The 19873-nt window shown below is 39.6% G+C and overlaps 1 protein-coding gene across 5 annotated transcripts in view; it reads left to right on the top strand.

Annotated features, from left to right (window-relative positions):
• RNF130 (ring finger protein 130) overlaps window positions 1-19873 on the top strand; it is a 55396-nt gene that overhangs the window by 21953 nt on the left and 13570 nt on the right. For 2 of the 5 annotated variants that reach the window (XR_011004336.1, XR_011004337.1), the window contains exons 3-8: window positions 2026-2276; window positions 5762-5833; window positions 7647-7729; window positions 14248-14344; window positions 15326-15530; window positions 17547-17640. Coding sequence is in view for 3 of the 5 variants with exons in the window: in XM_068205897.1 (XP_068061998.1) it covers window positions 2026-2276; window positions 5762-5833; window positions 7647-7729; window positions 14248-14344; window positions 15326-15530; window positions 17547-17644 (806 nt within the window). In the remaining 2 variants the exon portion in view is untranslated. Of the gene's footprint in view, window positions 1-2025; window positions 2277-5761; window positions 5834-7646; window positions 7730-14247; window positions 14345-15325; window positions 15531-17546; window positions 17645-19873 lie in introns of those variants that run through there. The other 3 variants (XM_068205898.1, XM_068205896.1, XM_068205897.1) reach the window with 2 other exon arrangements.

Here is a 19873-nt window from a genome sequence, read left to right as displayed (position 1 = left end):
TCAAGCAATATAAATTATCTGCTCTTGATTGATCTTGCACTATTTGAACTGCAGGGATTTGGGGTTGCAGGAGCATGTGCTGCATCTAAATACAGGGTCTTGCAGAAAGGGTATCTCTTGTAAAACTGTGCTGCAAGTCTGGGCAGGAACTATCTTCTCAACTGGACAAATAGGAATCTGGGTAGATGTCCATGAAAATAAAGCTAGTGATGGACCTTTACTCTGAGATTTTGCTGCCTATTAAATATCTTGGTTATTTTTGCATGAAACCGAACTTGGTACTGAAGGTTTTCTTGAGAGAACCTGGATTGAAGTTGATCTTGTGTGAGAGTATGCTGTACTAGAGATTAAATACATTGTGTTGAGTTTTCATTGCTGTTCAAAGCTTTTGAATTACTGTGGCAGTGTTTCAAAAATATTCAGAAGGAAACACTGAACTTTTTTTTCCTATTCAGTCCCATGTTAGCAGGACAAGGCCTGAATGACTTTGTCATTTCAATTTTAAATAAAGAAAAGTTGAAATTTATTGAGGAAAGCAATTTGAGTGCTGTGGAATGTTTTTTTCAATTATTGTGCAAATTTTAATTTCTGAGATTATCAATTTTGATTCTTTTGAGTAGTTCTGTCAGCACAATCCACATCACTAACGTTAGAGAACTTAATAGGAAAACTGATGATAAATGTTATGTAAATATTAAATGTAAATGTTATTATTTATCATGGTGAATTCAAAGAGTAACAAGGGAACATTTAAGGCTCTTGCACAACTCTATAATTATAAAGTCCTCATTTTAGAAAATTATGTAGCTGTCACCCTGAGTTATTGTGCTCAGGGTTTCAAAGGTGCTGCTCTTTTGGCCCTTGAACATCATTTTGTGGATACAGTAGCTTCTTAAAAATTAGGTTGTGATTAAAAGACTTCGAACAAATGCCTTGTGTTAAAATAGGACCTCATGTTCTCTACTGTAACTAGGTTCTCTGTAGCTTAAATCCACTTTTAATCCAGAATTTTGGTGCTGAAGTCGTTTGCCTTATACAGTTCCTCTCTGAGGGAATATGAGTTGGAGCAAGCAGATGGAACAAGCAGATGAACAGATTTTGCAAGCATTTTGAAAATAGGTCTTGAAAGGGTTTTTAGTATTGGAAGCAAATAAGTCTGGATGAATAAGAATGAAACTTCACAAGGGTTTTTTTCTTTCTGGCTTTGGTTTTTCTAAAACTTTTCTTTTGTTTAACTTAGAATTACCCTGTGTTCAAAATCCTCTTTTTTTTATGAGGTCTTTGCTTTAAAACATAGGTGCTCTCTCTGCTCTATAGGTGATTTTGTTCTTTTTCAGCAAGGCTTATGGTTTTGTTATTATCCTTGTACCAATAATTTTCCCTTTGGGACAGGAAATAGTCTAGAGGCAAGACACTATGAAAACAGATGGGCTACACATTGAAAATGGAGCTGACGAAGCTGACAGCCTCTTTGCGATCCTATCAAGCGTGTCTTTGTATGGGTGATAAAATCAGCAGCCAAACTTCTGCCAAGTTTTTTCAATTCTCTTCTACTTTGCAGCCACATAACCATGCAGGGGAACTTGCATAACTCTCCCCAGCAACATCCACAGCACTGCCTATGCTAAGGGCACTCGAGCAATATTCTCACTCATCTCCTAAATGTTTTTCAGAGAGTTGCCTGTTTAGGTATTCATGGCTTCAGATCTGGAACAAATGTACTTTTGAAAGCTTGTTCAGACTGCACACAGTAATTACAATGTGGGAAGTATTGTGTACCAGCAGTAGAGATCTGTTACTTTGTGTGGAGCTGCAGAGATTTTAGGGCAAATGTTAATGCCCTAATTTGAAAATCTGGGTTTGAAGGACAAGGCATGAGTAGAGTGCCCAGTAGCATGTTCCATGTGTCATAGATGGCTTAGATTAAAACCTGAGTTGTCAAATGGCTTTGCGTTTGGAAAATCTTGTGAGCAGCATGCCATGTTAATTTTAAATAGAAATTAAACTTTTTTCCCCTTTTTATAGGAACTGGAGACATTGTTGCTGTCATGATTACAGAATCGAAGGTTAAGGAGATCCTGAATTACTTGGAAAAGAATATCTCTGTCCTGATGGCTATAGCAGTGGGGTCCCGTGTTCCTCCGAAGAACTTCAGTCGGGGCTCTCTAGTCTTTGTGTCAATATCATTCATTGTTTTGATGATCATTTCTTCAGCGTGGTTAATATTTTACTTCATCCAGAAGATCAGGTACACAAGTGCACGTGACAGGAATCAGGTAAGGGGTCTCTTCTCTTATGATATGGAGATAATATTTCTGTATACAATAATCAACAGAGGAAAAAATAAGGAATGCCCATCAAACTGGTGTTCAGAACCTCTTTGTTCCAAGGCAGAGCATGTTGCCAGACAAGGATTTTTATATAGCAAAGTGTTTTCATCCTGAGCAGCACTGGTATAGATCCTATACATGACAGGAAGCAATAGAACTGAAGCAAAATACTTGAGTTTTGGTTTGTGTAAGTCCAAAAGTAAGTTGGATTCTGTGTTGGCTGAGTAATACATACTGGATGTATGTTGGGAATGAGGAGGAAAGTTAAATTGTGAATCAGCTTGTCTAGTGTAGAGGAACACTGAGCAAATGTTACAAATTCTCTCCATGCTCTTAAGGATACGTTCTGTAATAGCTAAGGTAATTCAGAAATTGTACAAAAGTATTCCCAAACCATAATCTGTTACGAATGTTAGGGTAAGAAGACTAAGGTGTAGAGCTGCTTAGTGGTCTGTGTTAACTTTCAACTTTATTTAAGATCACCTTTGGTAAGGAGTGCCTAATTCTCCTGGTCGTATATTTTAACCAAAACTTTGTCCAGTATGCCTCTCTTACATTCTTTTTCAACTCTTAATTTGTTTAGGAACTGAGTTATGTATGGCCATACTCAGAGATCCAGACTAATTCAAGTTGTCAACTCAAACACAGATAAACTTTAGAAGTAAATGTTTCACTAGTGTGGACTTAATGACCCTCCATAGTGTGCCTTGGCTTTTATTGAGAAGGGTCAGTAAACTTCAGGAGATCCACAGTGCACTCTTTGCCCTGTCTCTCTGTCAAGGCTAACTTAAAAACCTCCTGACCTCTAGTCACTGTCACCCCTTTCCCCCAAATTACAGCTGATACACAGCAGCTGACTGTGGGCCAGTTTTTTCGTGTTCTGTCTGACCTAAAATAAATTCAAACTTACAAAACCTCGGCTGTGGCACAGGATTTCCTTTTCAGTTGCTATAAATAGCGTCTGATACTGCAGGTCCCATGGGCATCCTGTAGATTTTCTTAAGGATCTCATTCTTAAATGACCACACTGTAGCCGGTACTTAGTGTGGTCCCTTGGGATGGTGAAAGTTTAAATATAACTATAACTTAATGAATGTCTGTGGAATACTAAATTGTGCCTTCTCTATCCCCTACATGGCTTTAGGCTCCTTCCAAATGTCCACGTTTCAAAACAGTTGCTCCATTGGGAAAGGGCTCTTATGACCTTTTTTCTTTCTTTAGATTTTTACAGAGGTCAGGAGAAACTTGATAAAAATTTTATGTGGTTTAAAAAGCTGAGCTTATTAAACTTTAATAAGAAGGTGGCGACAGCTACAGCTTATTTTTAAAGAGCTTTGAGAGCTTTCACAAAGACTGTACTGTTAGTGATGAAATAGTCTTGGTTTAGGCTATGATCTTGTTTTTAAGTTATGTCAAGGCACAAGCTTTTCTGCTTTTTAAATCAAAGCCATCAAAAACTTGCTGTGTTTTGTAGATAACACAAGTAGATATTGGTGTTTCACATCGTTACTCTTGCTCGCTTCCGCCGGAGGTGTGAAACTCTTTTGCGTGTGGAAATGACCTTTTCCATCCAGATAGCTGAGGGTTTTAAAAGCAAGCATATGCTGTGTGCCTGTGCCCTAACTTAGCAAAATAGCAAATCCTGAGCATTTCCAGTGTTAGCATGAAAGAGTACTTGTTAAAATTAGAAAATGGAAGAGGTTGACCTCTTAAACGGAAGAGATGGAAGTTATTATTTAGCAAATCTATTTACGTAAAAGAACTTCAATATGTTGGGAGAGTTCTGCTGAAATATTATGCTTTCAATGGGAAAATAATCTTTAAAATTTCTTGTAGTGCATATACAATCACACGCAGTAGAACAAAATATAGATACTATCCACATTTACTTAGCTGTTGGAATTGAGCATTTAAGTTAAATGCCATTTCAGCCTTGTTCCTCTCCTAGTAATCCCACTTTTGGTTGTGCAATGGTTATCTACTCCAGCAGTGTGCCCAGTGTGTTCTGTGTGCTCAGGCCAATATGCTTGTTCCAGGGCATGTAATTTAGATCGGCTTAAATTGACCAAATTCTTGCATACTGAAGTTAGGGTGAGATTTCTGACTTTAGCAGGCATATAATTTCCCATCCCAGGTCTGCTTCTGATGCTGTGCTTCCTACATGGATGTACTTCAGTAGCTGGGAGTGTTTATCTGATTTTTTTCAAATCCTTGTTCTAAAAAATATAGAGTAAGAGCTGCTGTTCTGTGAAAAACACAAGGAAGAAAAGTGCTTATGTAATTCTAGAATAAGCGGTACACTCACTTGTGATACAGACTTCTGAGGTTGTTGTGTTTCACAAATAAAAGCAACTTTAATTGCTGTTTGCATGTGGGGAAATGTGTGGTACAGGGTATACACCTCATTAAGGATTTGGGTTTCAGTTTTATAGAAGGTGGGCACAAAACCCCACACATTCATTGCAGACTGCAGGAGAGGTTTTGGGAGCTGCATTCTGAGAAGCAGCCTATCTCTTTCAAGGCAGAGTACTTAGTACAGGTTGGAGGGGACAGAGAAAATACATCACTTCTGGTTTTTAAGTCAGTTGTAAACCAAGTCTGATGTCTCATGTCCCTGAAGGAAGATGACAGGATCTTTGTTTCATTCGGTGCCCATCTCTGGGACCCCACTGGGAAAACAGTGACAAACAGCTGTTCTTTACTGGCTGGGAACTGGGCATTTCAATAGGAATCAGCACTTGGATGTCAGAAAAGCCTCCTTCCATCCAGCTGTGGTGGTCATAAAGCAGCAAAAAAACAACTCGGCCTCTGCTTTCAGGTTGAGGTTATCTTCAAACTAGTATTAATTTCAGCTTTATTTAAGTCTGTATTGGCTTATTTAGATTTTGTGACCCATCATTTTTTTCTTTTATGAGATCCTGGTGGTTTTGGGTAATAGCAAGAGAGAAACTAGGTTACACTGGGAGGATCTTTTGCATCTCAGAATAAGATCAGCCTGCTCAGAGTGGAAATATAAAAATAATTCAAGCTTAAGAGAGCAAGCAGTATATTACAGCACACTGAACAAAAACCAGTATGAACAGAATATAATGGAAATCATTGGGAGGGGACATTGCTTCAGCTTTTATCCTGCAACCTGGGTTTGATTGGTTTTGCACATCAATGTTGATTCACTTCTGTGGACTCCTATACAGTCCATGAGTTTTATGCCCATGCTTGTGGAGAGCATTTGAGGATTCAACTGTTGGCTATTTCTCCTTCTCAACAAATCTCTGTGCTTTGCAGTGTTTGCATTTTGTCTCATGTCTTGGCCTGCTGCCATAGTGTGTATTGCAGTGGTATTATTGAGTCCAAATAAGTCATTGTAAAGGACGCTAATGAAGCTTGTTTATCCGGGTTAATTTGTGTTCTCTTCTTTATCACTTTATTAGCGTCGTCTTGGAGATGCTGCCAAGAAAGCCATTGGTAAATTGACAACCAGGACAGTAAAGAAGGGTGATAAGGTATAATAATAAGATTTCGACATGATAACCTTGAGCATCATGTTTAATTTTTTTCTGGGGAAACAATCTGAGTATTTTCTTTGTGTTTCTGATTTATGACTTTGCCTTCCTTGTTGGAGGCTTACTTTGTCCTGTGGCACAATATTTTGTGTAACTGTTAGTATTGATGTGTGCTGTATATTTCAAAGGTTTTCCTGCTTAAATACTATTTGCACTCCATCTGGCAACTGTGACTGAGGGTGGTTTTGTGTGCTGGCTGACTGGGAGGGTGTCCTGGCACGAGTAGATAGGACTGGCATTGTTATGTGGAATTTTAAAGCTTAGAACCTTATCATATGTAAGTTCTGTAAAGGAAAAATAAATTTAAAAGACAGGTAATTGAAGATAACCTCTTAAGTAAAACACGACTGTTCAGTAAGTTAAGGGGGAGCATAAAGAGGTATTTCAGTCAAAGTTACTCCAAGAATATTCCTTGCTAGTATACAGACTAAAATATATGGTGTGTTATGTCCTAAGCTTTTTCTACTTTTGAGAGCAGTATTGCTTTATTTTTGATTCTGGAAGGAAAAAAACAATCATTTAATCTTGCTTAATTTTTTGGCTTTAATTTTCAAAAGGCAGGGGAATTCTGTCTATGATTTGATTTTTAAAATATTAATTCTTAGGGCCTTTTTATTGTGATTCCTTTTTTCTTTCTTATCAACAGTATCAGCTGTGGGAGATTAGGAAGTGATAGGAAAATTTGCTTCCAGAGAGAAGGCAGAGAAAATGTCTTTCTGTTCTTCCTCCCTCCCTATGTAGTTCTATTTCAAAACAGCCCACTGCACTAAACCTTTTCTGAAATGGGAGAACATACAAGTTAGAGGAACCTTTCCATGTAAAACAATGCTGTTGTCTTGACAGCATAAATTGAGAGCTGGCAAGTGCTATGTAGGTTGCAGTACAGACAGCATGAGGTGCACATGAAGGTGAACAGAGTGGGAAAAACCTTTTCTTCCTCAGAGGAGCTGAATTCTTCCTCAGGATTCTCTGTGTGCAGCCCTGGCTGGTGCTGACCTGGAGTAGCTGTGACCTTGCTCTGGTGTCTGGCTTGTAGCTGGTTGGCTTCAAAAAGAGTAATGAAGTTGAACTAAGAGAAGGCACAGCCTGTTTTGTGTCACAGGCCCAAACATTTTAAATATGTATTGCTGATGCCATGTCTATATACAAATGAAGGCCCTCCTTTTTCATTTGAGATTTTAAAATATCGTATTTAAAAATATAATTTAAAAAAATGATAACTTCTGGAAAACAGAAAATAGAGGAGGTGGTCAATCAGTGATCCTCATATTCATGTCTCGATAAGAATGATGATAATTCTGAAAGTAAGCAGCAGACATAAATATGGGACTATTCTGCACTAAGTAAAATGTGCTCAGGCTGTAAAAATGAGCCCCAGAATTCTGCTAAAGAAAACAAACAAACAAACAAAAACCTGAATAAAATAGAAATGTTAGCTCTAAGCTGGAAGTAAAAAAATAGAACTCTAGGAAAATCTCCACTATATTTTATAATGATTTCACTGAACATTAGAATCATCTTAGGCCTTAGCTTATATATTAAATGATGATTTACCAGCTCCAAGAAGGGGGAGTTTTGCATGTATGAGATGCTTTTCTTGCTTAAGTCATGTTGGAACATAATAATCCAGTCATTGGGTTTATAGCTTAGTAAGAGCCACTTGGCACAGTGCAGTTCATGTTCTAGTCACAACTACTTTGACATTTGTCATAGCCTCAACTCTTGACTTGAATTCTCATTCTGTTCATTTTAGGAAACAGACCCAGACTTTGATCATTGTGCTGTCTGCATTGAGAGTTACAAGCAGAATGATGTTGTTCGCATTTTGCCATGCAAGTAAGATAATAAAGTTGCTTTGTTTGAAAACTGTTCTCTTTTGCTTCATTTCATGTAGTAGGTGCATTGTAATTCACAAATGCATTTGTTGGATGTTTCCAGTCCTAATTACAGATACTTTATGACTACGGTGCCAGAAGGTGTGAAGGTGGGTGCTGGCACTGTTAGGACAATGGAGATTAAACAGAATTATATTAAAGATATTGGCAGTGGAGCTATTGAGATTGCAGTGACGTGGAGGGGTGCAGGTTTACGGACCAAGTGATGGGCAGACTCAAAAAACATCAGTATAATGAGCCAGGTACAGCTGCAGCATTCTGTACTGTAGATGTGCAACACCTAGCTGCTGGTTTTTGAAAACGTAGGGAATGGAGATGCAGTCTTTGCAACCTTCATACCTCCTGACATTAGTCAGCCACTGTGCTGTCATCTGTCTTTGGTCTCTTCAATGCAGTGTGATCTTGGCTTGTGTCTGAAGATTTGTACTTGCTGGTGATTCTGCATTACTGCAACTTCCTCCCCTTTCATAGCATTGTGTTGACATTTACAGGTTTTTAGTTTGCTTCCATTCCAACTCCATTCTTGAGTTGTTTTGGGACATTTTCTCTTTGAGAAATGATTTTAAATACTTTTCCACCTGGTGGTTGATTTTGATGAATCATACATTTTGGTAGCATTAAGCATTACCAAGGACATCTTTCCCTTGTGCTCTGAAATGCAAAGCTTTCTCCTCATCTTCAGGCACAAAACCCACGTGTAAATTAGGTTGTATATATGCAACAAGATCCAATAACTCGGCTTGTGCTTGGTACATAAATGGTTCTGCATGATACTCTAGAAGCAGCAAAGTCATGTGTTGGTGTTGATCTCCAGTCAGGCAGCAGCAGCACATAAGAGCTCATTATTGGTCTTCTAAATCCTCCTGCAGGCTGTTTGAATAGCTTGAACATCATCTAATTTGCAGAGTATTTCCATAATCATAGAAGGAAAACAGTATTATTTTCTATCTTAGTGATCAAAATATGTGTGCTTTATACTTCTGTAGCCAAAAATCTAATACAGTTTACTGTTCTCTGTGTTCTTACCTCTTGGACAGCAGGAAACAATGACCTGTTTTAGATTCTCAGTGTTGTTTAGCTAAAGTGCCCTACAACTGATTATTTAGAAACTCTCAATAAAATATTTAGGAATAGAAGAGCTTAGATTGGAAAGATTTGGGAGCCTTTGGTCATGTGGATGTATGTGCATTTCTTTTTACAGTTCAGTCATTTTTACTCAAAGTTGATGTCCTCTTGCCCTGAAAAAATGTACTCCCAAGTGTAAAGTAAATATTTCAGAGTTACACCATTTATTGCAATCTCAAGTGAATCTTGTATAGGTGAATTAAGCCCTGCTCTTTTGATACGTTATGCAGAAGGTTATTCAGAAGTTAGAGGAGGAACTTCTGGAAATTGCCTACCAGTTTTGGACCACTGAGATGATTGTTTTGTAAACTGCCTCTTAAGAAAGCTTCTCTTGTGTAGTTCTATGGTGAGGCTCAAGGACATGGAATGAAAGGTCACCAGTCCCACTCTTCTGTGCCTTTCTCTTGGTACTGAACAAAGGCCAGGAGGAGGTCCTTGCCAGTGAAGGGAGAATGACTCTTTCCCTGATAGGAAAACAGCTGTTCCCACTGAGCACAAGGCAGAGTTGGGATTAAAAGCCAACTTCCTTAGTTAAACTGCCCCTTTGCAAGCAGTGGATATGTTGCTGATATCCACAGATACAATACAGACCATTTGAACAAGGTGGTCATTGATTTAGTTTTTTAATTTAAAAAAAAAAAGTCCTTTTTCTTCAGACACCCTTGTTGAGCCGCGGTGCTGCAGACAGGAGGCTCTGGGCTCTCAGGGGTAGTTACAGCTCGTCAGGGAGCTGCACGCAGCTGCACCTGGCTGCCACCTCAGCACAACCTGCCCCAGTGCAGTTTCCCATGTAAAGGAGAGATCAAGGCTCTTGTGTAGATCATTTTCTGTTCCGTTTTTCACAAGAATGTAAGGTCAGCAAAGGCTCAGATTACATTGCTGCCAAAGGCTGTATGACAACTTTTATGTTCGCTTTCTGCTTTTTTACATCTCACTTTTCATTTGCTGCGGCCCAGCTTTTAAGTTAAGTGCAAAACCATCTAGGCTAGGCACAGTGAGATGGATGCTTTCCACAAGACATTTTTATATTTGTAGATGAAAAGCCAACTAGTACCTTCAAAGATGGGCCCAATAAATTTCAGATTCTATGTGAGATTTTTCAGTCTTCAGTACCTGAGATGCTTCTCCCCAAATCTTGTTATGGAGGTTTAACTCCTTTCTGCTTCCTCATATTTCAAACTTCCATTTTAGTGCAGCATGCAATGTTAGTTAAAAAAAAGAAAAATAAAAAAAAACAGTACACAGACAATAAAACAAAGCCTACAAGAGAGTTTCTAAGCCAGATGAGAAAATAAATTGCAAGGAAACCATGGAGAAAATTACTTGACCAAGAGGAAGCAAATAAAAGGCTAGAAGTTCTCGCGGTGCCTGTTGTAATCATTAGACAGTAGGAAGCACTGACATGTGACATCTTTGCTGCTTTCATCAATTTAAAAGTAGCCTTTCTCCTTGGTGGCTCAGTTGTTCTCTGCAGTTAAGTGTGGTCTGTCATACCATGCTTCAGCAGAGGAATCTGATCTGGGCAGACACACAGCAGGCAAATCTACCAGCAGCTGAGCAAGTTGCATGTAAAATTCTGTAATGAAACACCACATTTGTGATGTAAAGTTTTGTGGCATGTGGGAAATTGTGGCCAACTTAAAAGTAAAGTGAAGTGGTAGAATTCAACTGCGTTGTTTGCAGTAGTTCATTTTGTGCTTCAGAGAGGTGTTCAGTACCAGCAGCCTATGGACATAGCTATAGCTTTAGTGCACAGAGGGACAAGCAGCCATCTGTTTTAGGCTTCCCAGCCTGAGGAATGTATCTTTTGTGAATGTCATTATGTAAGTGAAAAGTGAATAGAGGAAGCAAATGTCAGAGGGATCCTAGCAAAAGACAAACCTCATGGACCATTTTCCTTATTCAGGTAACTTTATTCTGCCATCACGCTGTTGCACCTAGGGGCTGAACAGGCACATCAGGAGTGGGTAGTGTGAAAGATTAGTGAGAGATAAGGGAAGGGGAGAGCAAAGAGACAGGTTAGAGAAGAACAGAAAATGACATTGGAAAGGGCAGAAAGATGGCCAAGGAAGGAATTAACAGGATAGGAAAATAAATAAAAGAGTAGCGAATACTATAAAATAAATGGCTTTTGAGCCAAAGTTTTAATTCCTGTCTTGGGGCAAGAAGGAGGAAAGTGACAAAAGTGAGTAAACGGGATTTTCAGATTTTTATATTTAATTCTGTGCTGCTGCAAATTTAATTCTGTGCTGCCTTTTTAAGACCAAATTAACATAGAGTCTTGGTGTCATCCTTTCTGCTTCCTGCAGTGCCTTGGATCCCAGGGCCAGGAGAGCAGCTGCCTCCAGCAGTAGCCAAAGAACCTGCTTTGCAGCATCAAAGGTCCCTTTGGTGGCATGCTGCACTGAGAGCAGGGAAGGGTAGTGAGCTCTAGGGAAACAGCACTTGTAAATCATACAACCCTTCTCCTTTTGTGATGTGTGGATTAGGAGGCTTTATGCCACCAAAAGAGAACCCTAAGTCACTTTCTCCCCTGTGAAATGCTGCAAAGAAGCTGCATTGTACAAGAGTCGGTGTTATGGTGTTTATTACCAGCTGGAGGGCAACTGGATTGAGTGTGCTGACAGAGTGGAAAAATACCTGCAGGTCACCTGCCTGGAGTTGTGCCCGCATGGGAGACTCCGTCAGTGTGCCAGCCTGGCTGCTGGCCCTGCTTCCTCCAGCCCAAGGCTGTGTCACACCTGACTCCCCACCGTGTGGCTCCTGGGGAACGTCATCAGCTGTCGTGACCAAGAACTCGTCACGTTTATGGTCTTGGAATACCAAGTTCAGAAGTGGAAAGATGGAGGAGGTTTATGAGAGCAGAAGTTGTAAGGGCTTACTTGGTCAGGGTGAGGTTTTGAAATAATTCTTGTTTGCTGTGGTCTTTGCTGTATAACTGCTTTTTAACTCTTGCAAACAGAGAAATCCAGACAGAGCTTGAGCCACAATGATGCTATCAGCAAACTTCTTAAGAGGTAGAGAAACTGTGTAAGTAGTAGGCAGAAGAGCCATGCTTTCTAAATCAATAACCTTTGGAGAACTGCACTTCTTTGAAACACATTAATAAACATCCTTGAAGATTTAGGAACTAAAAGCAAAGAATTAGGAGGTCATAAAAACAATTGGGCTGTGTATATAAATATATCAAAGTGCTGATGACTTTTTAAAATAACTCATAATGTTTAGTGGATTCATGTTGGCATCTATATCAGTCGCCTGCTTCACTTGATCTGAGTGCTTCTACAGCACTGATTAGTGAATAATGATGTAATAAAGCTGTTTTCATACTTCTGTGGAGTCTTGATGTCTGCTCTTGCCCAAAATACTAGATTTTCAGGTTTGTTCTACTTTAAAAATCACACTCCAGAGACTTCAAACATAAGCAAATAAAAGTCGTAATTTGCCTAACATAGAAAAATGGCATCTCTGTATGTTTCAGAATATTTCAAACCATTATGTATCACCCAGAGTTTCTAAACATTGTTTCCTGTAGTTTTGTGAGTGATAAAGGGACTGCATTAAGACTTAATAATAATAGAAATGAGTCTATTTTGGGTGATGATTTAAACAGAAGGCCCTGTACATACCCTGTTTTTTTTGTGACTGCCAGCTTGCTAGAGGACACAGGCCAGCCAAGTGGCTAGCTGAGGTCCTTTAAGTTTCTATTCTGCCTTATCTGGGATAGAAGAGATAAGCAAAATTATTTTGCTGCTTGTCCATCTTCTGTTAACTATTTTAAACCCAAAATCTGCATCTTTAGTTAGTACAGGTAGGACATACAGCTGTAGCTGCTTAGAACTTCATTATGTTGGTATTCTTTAGTCCCTCCACCAGCCTGCGTAGACATAGACTGTTATATATAATTATATACTCTCTTTTGCCATGTTTAATAGTTTCAGAATGCCTTTCAGGTTGCTTTCCAGAGATTTAAGAGAGAATTATCTGGTAACATGCCTCATTTGGTCTCTGGTTTTAAAATCTCAAGGGATAGGGAGCAAAGAACTCCCAGATTCCATGATGAGCTTTCTCAGGCACAGAGCACAAGTGTAATCTGAGCAAGGAGGGAACAGAGAGAGTATCTCAGCTTTGTGCTGCCTTGGGGCACGCATCGCCACCTCTTCCAGACCCTGCTCATGCCTCAAACAGATGCCAAGACCTGCTTGTTCTGCCCCTGCCCCTTTCCCTGCTGGCTCCAGAGCACACCTCTTTGCTGACTGAGCAGCCCTTGTAATTGCTGATCTTTGTCATGATCACCAGTCTGTCGTGTTTGGGTGTGCCTGCTCTTACTGGTTTCTTGCTCTGCAGTCAGCACCACTGGAAATGAAGGATCAGGGCTCTTATCATAGAAATTAACATAGGCAGTTACTCAGACTGGGTTATTAGGAGTATTTGCTAAAGCTGTATTGGGTAGACAGTCTTGTGATACCCATTCCTGCCATGAATATGCTCTGAAAAGTTCTTTGCCTTTTGAAAAGCAAAGAGGGCATTTCCTTTACTTCCTTTAATTTCTATACCTTGTTTTGGTCTCTGCATAGTCCTTCCTTGTTATACTGGTTTATATCAATCCCAGCGTTTGCATTTATATCCATGTATGTGACTAAGATTTTGAATGCAATGTAGGAGGCAATTCAGACTGTTGCTTATTGCAGAGTTCCCTGCTTTGCAAGTAGGAGCCCAATTTGCCTTTCCATCTCTGAAAGCCCAGTTTGCCTTTCCTTTTATTTTTATGACAACCGTATGGTGATGGACACGTTTTCCTTCTTGATATCAAGAAATACTGATGGCAGGGAAAGCCTTCTTTGTACTTCAATATGATGATTATAAAAGCCTTTTCAAAGTCAAACAGGAGTGTGTTTGGGTTGGTTCCACTGACTTGTGAACAAAATTGACAGCTGATGGGTCTGTGCTCTTCCTACCAAGTTTATGCTCAGATTCTGCATCAAAACTGAGACAAGACTGTAGACAAGGTTGTGGTGGAAATGGCATTACCTTGGTTCTTCTACCTTGCATCTACTATTCATATCCACAATAAAAGGGGGAGAGGAGTGAGGGGGGAATGAAAATCTGCAAGTGTTCCTCCTAATTGAACTATTAGTAAAGAAAGACAACAACAAGCAATATTTTAATTTTTCTTAATTATTGCAATTAGCACAGAATACTGGCAATTCTAAGAATTGCATGTGTTTTTAAATTAAAAAAAAAAAAAACAATTATCCAAAAGTTTTAAGTAGTTTTCATTGTATTAAATAGAATTGTTTGCAAATTATGTATGTGCCTTCTCTGTTCTCCTAGGCACGTGTTCCACAAAGTCTGTGTGGATCCATGGCTCAGTGAGCACTGTACGTGTCCAATGTGTAAACTGAACATTCTGAAGGCACTGGGAATTGTGGTAAGTTGCTTGGTTGTGAACTCTTCCTCTTCCTCCCATGTCTGAGACCCAAAATAGAAAGAATAATTGTAGGGGAGAGAAGGGGAAGGGTATTCCAGTACCCTTACTCAGAAAATATCTGGGGGGTTTTACAAATTTCTTTGGTGCCAATTTGATGGTTTCCCTTCTTTCCCTGGTTGGTAGTTGAAAATATATTGTTATTTTTGCATTTATGACAAGTATCTACCGGAAGTATGTTAGATTCTCTGTAATCCTCCTTTTTCTCAAATCCTTTCAACTCTTCTTGTTAAGTTTACTCTCTGAATCTCTTTTTCTTGTGGTTTCCTGTAGGCAGTCTTAAATTTGCACATTAAAAGCCTCACCCTAGCCAAGGCCAGTGAGTTTTCCTCAAGCAGTTCATGTCTTATGGGATCCCTGAGGACTGCTTTCATTGACCGGTTCACAAAGGGAAAGCAGCGAAACCTCAACACAGATTTTTTTAATCTTTCCTGTATGAGGAAAAAATTACGAAGTGGGAGTGATGCTCTTTTCAAAGTAAGAGAAGAACATATGGAGAGACTGTGTAAAGTGGCTTTTGCTTCAAGACAGTGAGAATAATCAGGCCTCCATTTTTAGCTGTGTCAGTCACAAATTTGCACATTTCCTAAGAAATAGTAGCAGATATTTTGTGGGTGACCTTTTTGCAGTTAATAACATCCCTGGGTTTTTAGAAGAGGATGCAGAATTCAGAGTTTGTCATGGTTGTGCTAAACCATACTGGCATAGGTTATGATACAGGTGTACTTGAGTCCCTTCCTTGTATCTTCATCCTTTTTGCTGCTTCTTCCTCCTCCTCTTTAAGAGGTAGAAGTTGTTCATTCACGTGTTTCTCACCTGTGTGACTTGGGGACAGCCACAAGGGCTGAACAAAGTGCGTGTGTGTGGTTCCATTCAATGTGTGGAACATTCCCCAGTGTAACGTGGAGCTGTGTTTTTCACCAGCCCAACGTGCCGTGCACAGATAATGTCACCTTTGACATGGAGAGGCTGACGCGGGGGCAGCCGGCCAGCAGGCGCTCGGCGCTCGGCGACTTCGGCACCGACAGCTCCCTCAGCCTGGAGCCCCTGCGCACCTCGGGCATGTCACAGCTGCCACAGGACGGGGAGCTGACACCAAGGTCAGGAGAGATCAACATTGCAGTGACAAGTAAGTGTCCTTTGGCTCCCGGTACCGTCCACGGCTTCCGTGGTGTGTGTGTGTCCCTCTGTGCTGCAGGGCCCTGGTGATTGATGTCCCTGCAGGGACAAAGGTGACCTCAGTGTCTCTGCAAGAGGCATATGCTCCTTATTGGAACCAATAACTCTAGGTATGACAGTGCCAACACTTCCATTATTAATGGTATATCCATTTAGATCCGCATACAAAGAACCATGGATGAACTGAAATGGCACCAAAATAACCTTCCTGAATTCGGTAACCAGCACAAGAAGCTGGATTGCCAAAACTGGTATTTATCTCTTCAGAATACTTTACATGCAATAATTGATATAAATATAAATATTTTAGCTGATAGCTATTTCTGCAGACATTTTTTCCCCTGAGAACATTGCTACTGGAATTCTGACGTCACTTAGCAGGTGTTTTTTCTTACAAAATTTGTGACTTAAGGAAGCATTTGATGTGCCAACATTTGAGTATTGTCCAAGTGTTTTATAACATAAAAAAACTCTTCCTGCACTGCTTGAAAGCTCTTATCCATAAGAGTAGCATGGAAAATTTCCACTTAATGGAGTTTACCTAGGGTTTTTAACGTACAGTAGCACTATAATAAATACAGATTATGTGGAATTGCATCAGTTTTCCATATGCTGTACAGTCTCAACTTATGCATGAATGGTTGTTTTTCTGTCTGAATTGAAAAATAGAATCCATGCAGTACAGCAGTCTAATTTTCTCCTTTTATTTTGTTTATGTGCATCTGTGATCTAGATTTTGAACTTAGTGACACTGGTTGCCACTGGTACATGTATACAAGGCAGTGAAACCAATGCATAAAAGTGTTTCTTGAGATGCTGTAGCAAAGTAAATGTCTCATTTAAAAAAAAATAAAACCTCATGTCATAAAAAAACATAGTCCATATCTAGAAATGTCCTGATCTGAGATGGGAAAATCCACATACAAAATCTGGATTCTCCTCAAAGCCTGTAAGTCACTTTGCCACCCAGTGTTCAACCTCTGGTTCACCTTGCACTCAGTTGTGTTGAACAGATCCGGTGCTGTGCTGCTGCCTTGTCATGGGTGGGAAAACTGTAGTTTTCACTTTTTACTAATTACCTTTTCAGAAGGTGTTTTTTACTATCTCTTCCCAGCTGTAGTGCTGCTTATGCACAGATGGGATGCCAGGGTAAAACAAGAAATAAACAGTTCATTCTGACAATGTTGATAAAGTAAAGCTTTAGAAAGAGCTGTTGAAATGTTTGTCTGTTATGGGTGACACATGCATTCTTTGATGCATCAGAGATAAACCAAAAGCTGTTCAACAGCAGTGTTTGTATTCTGAATTGTTACTGTATGCCAGGTTGATCCTGGGGAGAATTTTGAATAGTGAGCATTCTTTAACAGACTTCTTTGTATTACTTGTTATTTAATATGTATATATGTCTACCCTAGTATTGAAATTATTTTTCCATGAGTATGTCTGTGTCTTAAGTAGAAAACTGTAGTTATGTTTTTCTGTTGAGTAATCTATCCTGATTTTTGTTGGATTTTAAATAACCCTATAACATAAATTCAGGAGGGAGGGGGCAAAGACACAGTTGAAGTGTGGCAATACTTTGGGTGTGCTTGTGTGAAAGAGCTGCATCTCACCAAACCTAACCCAACCTGACAGTCTTCTTTCTGACTCGGGGGTGGACAGAGTTTTCCTTACATTTTCCCTTGATCCTGCATTTCACTTTACATTGTTAAGTAACTTCTTTATCACTAACCCTTGGGCTCAGACAGGAAATACTGTTTGTGCCATGCTTCTTTTCTGCACCTCTCTCCACTTCTTCTTTGCTAGCCTTCTCCTGGCAGTAACTCTCTGGCTTAACCTCCTTCTGCTTCACCTCCTGGGGCCAGTCATGGCTTAGAAGCCTCTTGCCTTCCGCCAGTGGTGTTTGAGGGAAATATTGGCATCGCTTTCTCCCACGAGTGATTTCCTCCCTTTCCTTTGTCAACAGAAGAATGGTTTATTATTGCCAGTTTTGGCCTCCTCAGTGCCCTTACACTCTGCTACATGATCATCAAAGCCACAGCTAGCTTGAATGCTAATGAGTAAGTAAATACTCAGATGTTTCTGTGCGTTTCTGGTGGGTGTGTGTCATGGACAACGTTGGGAATAAATACCAACAGAAGGGGGAATATGTAGTTTTCAAGGAATCAAATTCATTTCCTGCTTTTCTCAAACACAGTGCCTCTGTTAACAGCAGGTTTCAGGGTAACATGTAAAGTCCCTCTTAATTTATATTAAGCTGGGTTGTCTGAGGAAATCTCTTTGCTAAGTGGAGACATGAAAAGGGGAAAACAGAATATTTATGGTCAGTTTTTGATAAATGTTCTAGGTAAACATTAGATTTCTGCCATTAAATTCCTATGTTCAAAATTCACCTGCCAGAGCCAAAACTTACTACCAGCAGTTACCTTCTACAGTTTTCACCTCAATTTTATAGTCAAATTTCATATTAAAAAAAAAAATCCTGTATTCCTAGTTTGCACACTTTCAGCTAAGGGGGGAAAATGGTGTTTAAATGGAAATCTACCTCTTTCCTCTTAGATGAGGGAGAGATGAAAGCAATGAATGCAGTAGTGTTTGTTCTCTCTTAAATGCAGGGATGCTTGTTTCCATGCTTTCTTAACCTATGTGGAAACCTCCAGCCTCCCTTCAAACAGGCTGGACAAGAAATTACCCTAACAGATGACTTTCAGTCTTTTTTTATAAATCTGTGTGTGGCCAAGTATAAATCTATTTTGCAGATCTATTAACTAGGTACATCTAGTTATTTTCATGTAGGTGTACAGAATATTTGGGCTCAGGATATATGTTTAATCTTAATTTAATTTTTTATTTGGGAAGGCAAAGTGTCAACATCTTTCTTTGTCTCTGAACATCTTGGCACAGCTGAGTTTCCATTAAAGTGCTGATCTCTCTTCCAGAAGTGGGGTGAGATCCAAAGAAATGCAGCTGGGAAATGCAGCTTTATAAACATTTTGTTTGGGTTTTTTTTCCTTTGAGATAAGAGAAGGGGTTTGGAATTTTTTTTTCTTTCTCTTTTTTTTTCTTTTTCTATTTGGTAGTATAAGGTGTCCTCAATAAGATGGAAACATGTCTAATAGTCTCCAGCGTAAAATTTGAGGCATCAAAGAGTCTCCAGTGTAAAATTTTAGGCAATCTCAAGCTAATGATCTTCAGGAGGGTCCGTAATATTGGTCACAGGGATTTTTGATTGCCACTAATTTGCAAATCTTCTTCCTCATTTCATATGCTGATTCCAAAAGGGCTTCATGAAGAATACTTTAAAACTTCAAAAAGCCCTATCAAGTCTACTGCTTTTTTTTTTTTTCCATTTGTCAAAATTTTGAAGTTGCAGCCATCAATCAGCAACTTGGTGACAGATCTGCAGCTGAACATAGTTAATCTTTAATCTTGGTGGAAAAGTAGGGAAAGCATGGGGCAAGATGAGCTGCAGAACAGGAATGTCTGCATTGCTGGGCACTTGCAAGTCCTTGGGAAGGAGGAGGAGCTGGAGCTCATGAAGTCTCATCCAGATGTGGGCACTGATAGCAGCTGCATTTCTGCCTTTCCTTGAAACTCTTCTTTTTGTTGCTCAGTGGAATCTGGGACTGTTTTTACTGCAAGGACAAGCTGCTGCACATTGGCAGGGACTTTGGGCCTCCAGCAAAGTGTTTTCACAGTGATGTTCCCTCAGTACAAACAAAGGGTGTGCTGATACAAGGAGAGCTCAGTTCTCAGGGACAGGAATTGAAGTGCAAGCACATCGAGTGTGTGCTTGAGACAGACTTGAGAAAACTCACAACTCAGCAACCAGAGCTTCAAAAATCCCTTATTTATGTAACTGAGGTTCTTGGCTGTGGCCTTTAACCTCAGCAGCTCTTCATCTGAATCCTTTGGGATCTGAGCAGCCTCCACAAGTGCTGCTGGGTTTGACTACTCATTTTAGACACTTTAAAATGACACTAATGCTAAGATTTATTGTTTCACTGACATCTTCTCAGTGCCAGACAAAGAATTTCCTGTGCTGAATATCATGTGAGATATATGGCAGCTCCTTCTCATTGCTTTTTCTATTAAACAGCATACCTGCTTTTTATGCTGCTCTCCATGTAAAAAGCAATGCTGACATCCCTGGATTTCTTATGGTAGTGTTTCAAGAAGAATCTGAGGGGGTTTTCTTACTGAAAAACAACAGTACCAAGAATGAGGCCATGTAAAATGCTGATGCAACTAAAAGACCAGATATTCTGCTTTAAAACTCACCTAAAAACATGT

This window comes from Anomalospiza imberbis, chromosome 15 (assembly GCF_031753505.1).
Source record: "Anomalospiza imberbis isolate Cuckoo-Finch-1a 21T00152 chromosome 15, ASM3175350v1, whole genome shotgun sequence".
Lineage (NCBI taxonomy): Eukaryota > Metazoa > Chordata > Aves > Passeriformes > Viduidae > Anomalospiza > Anomalospiza imberbis.
This window is presented reverse-complemented; position numbering and strand designations above follow the sequence as displayed.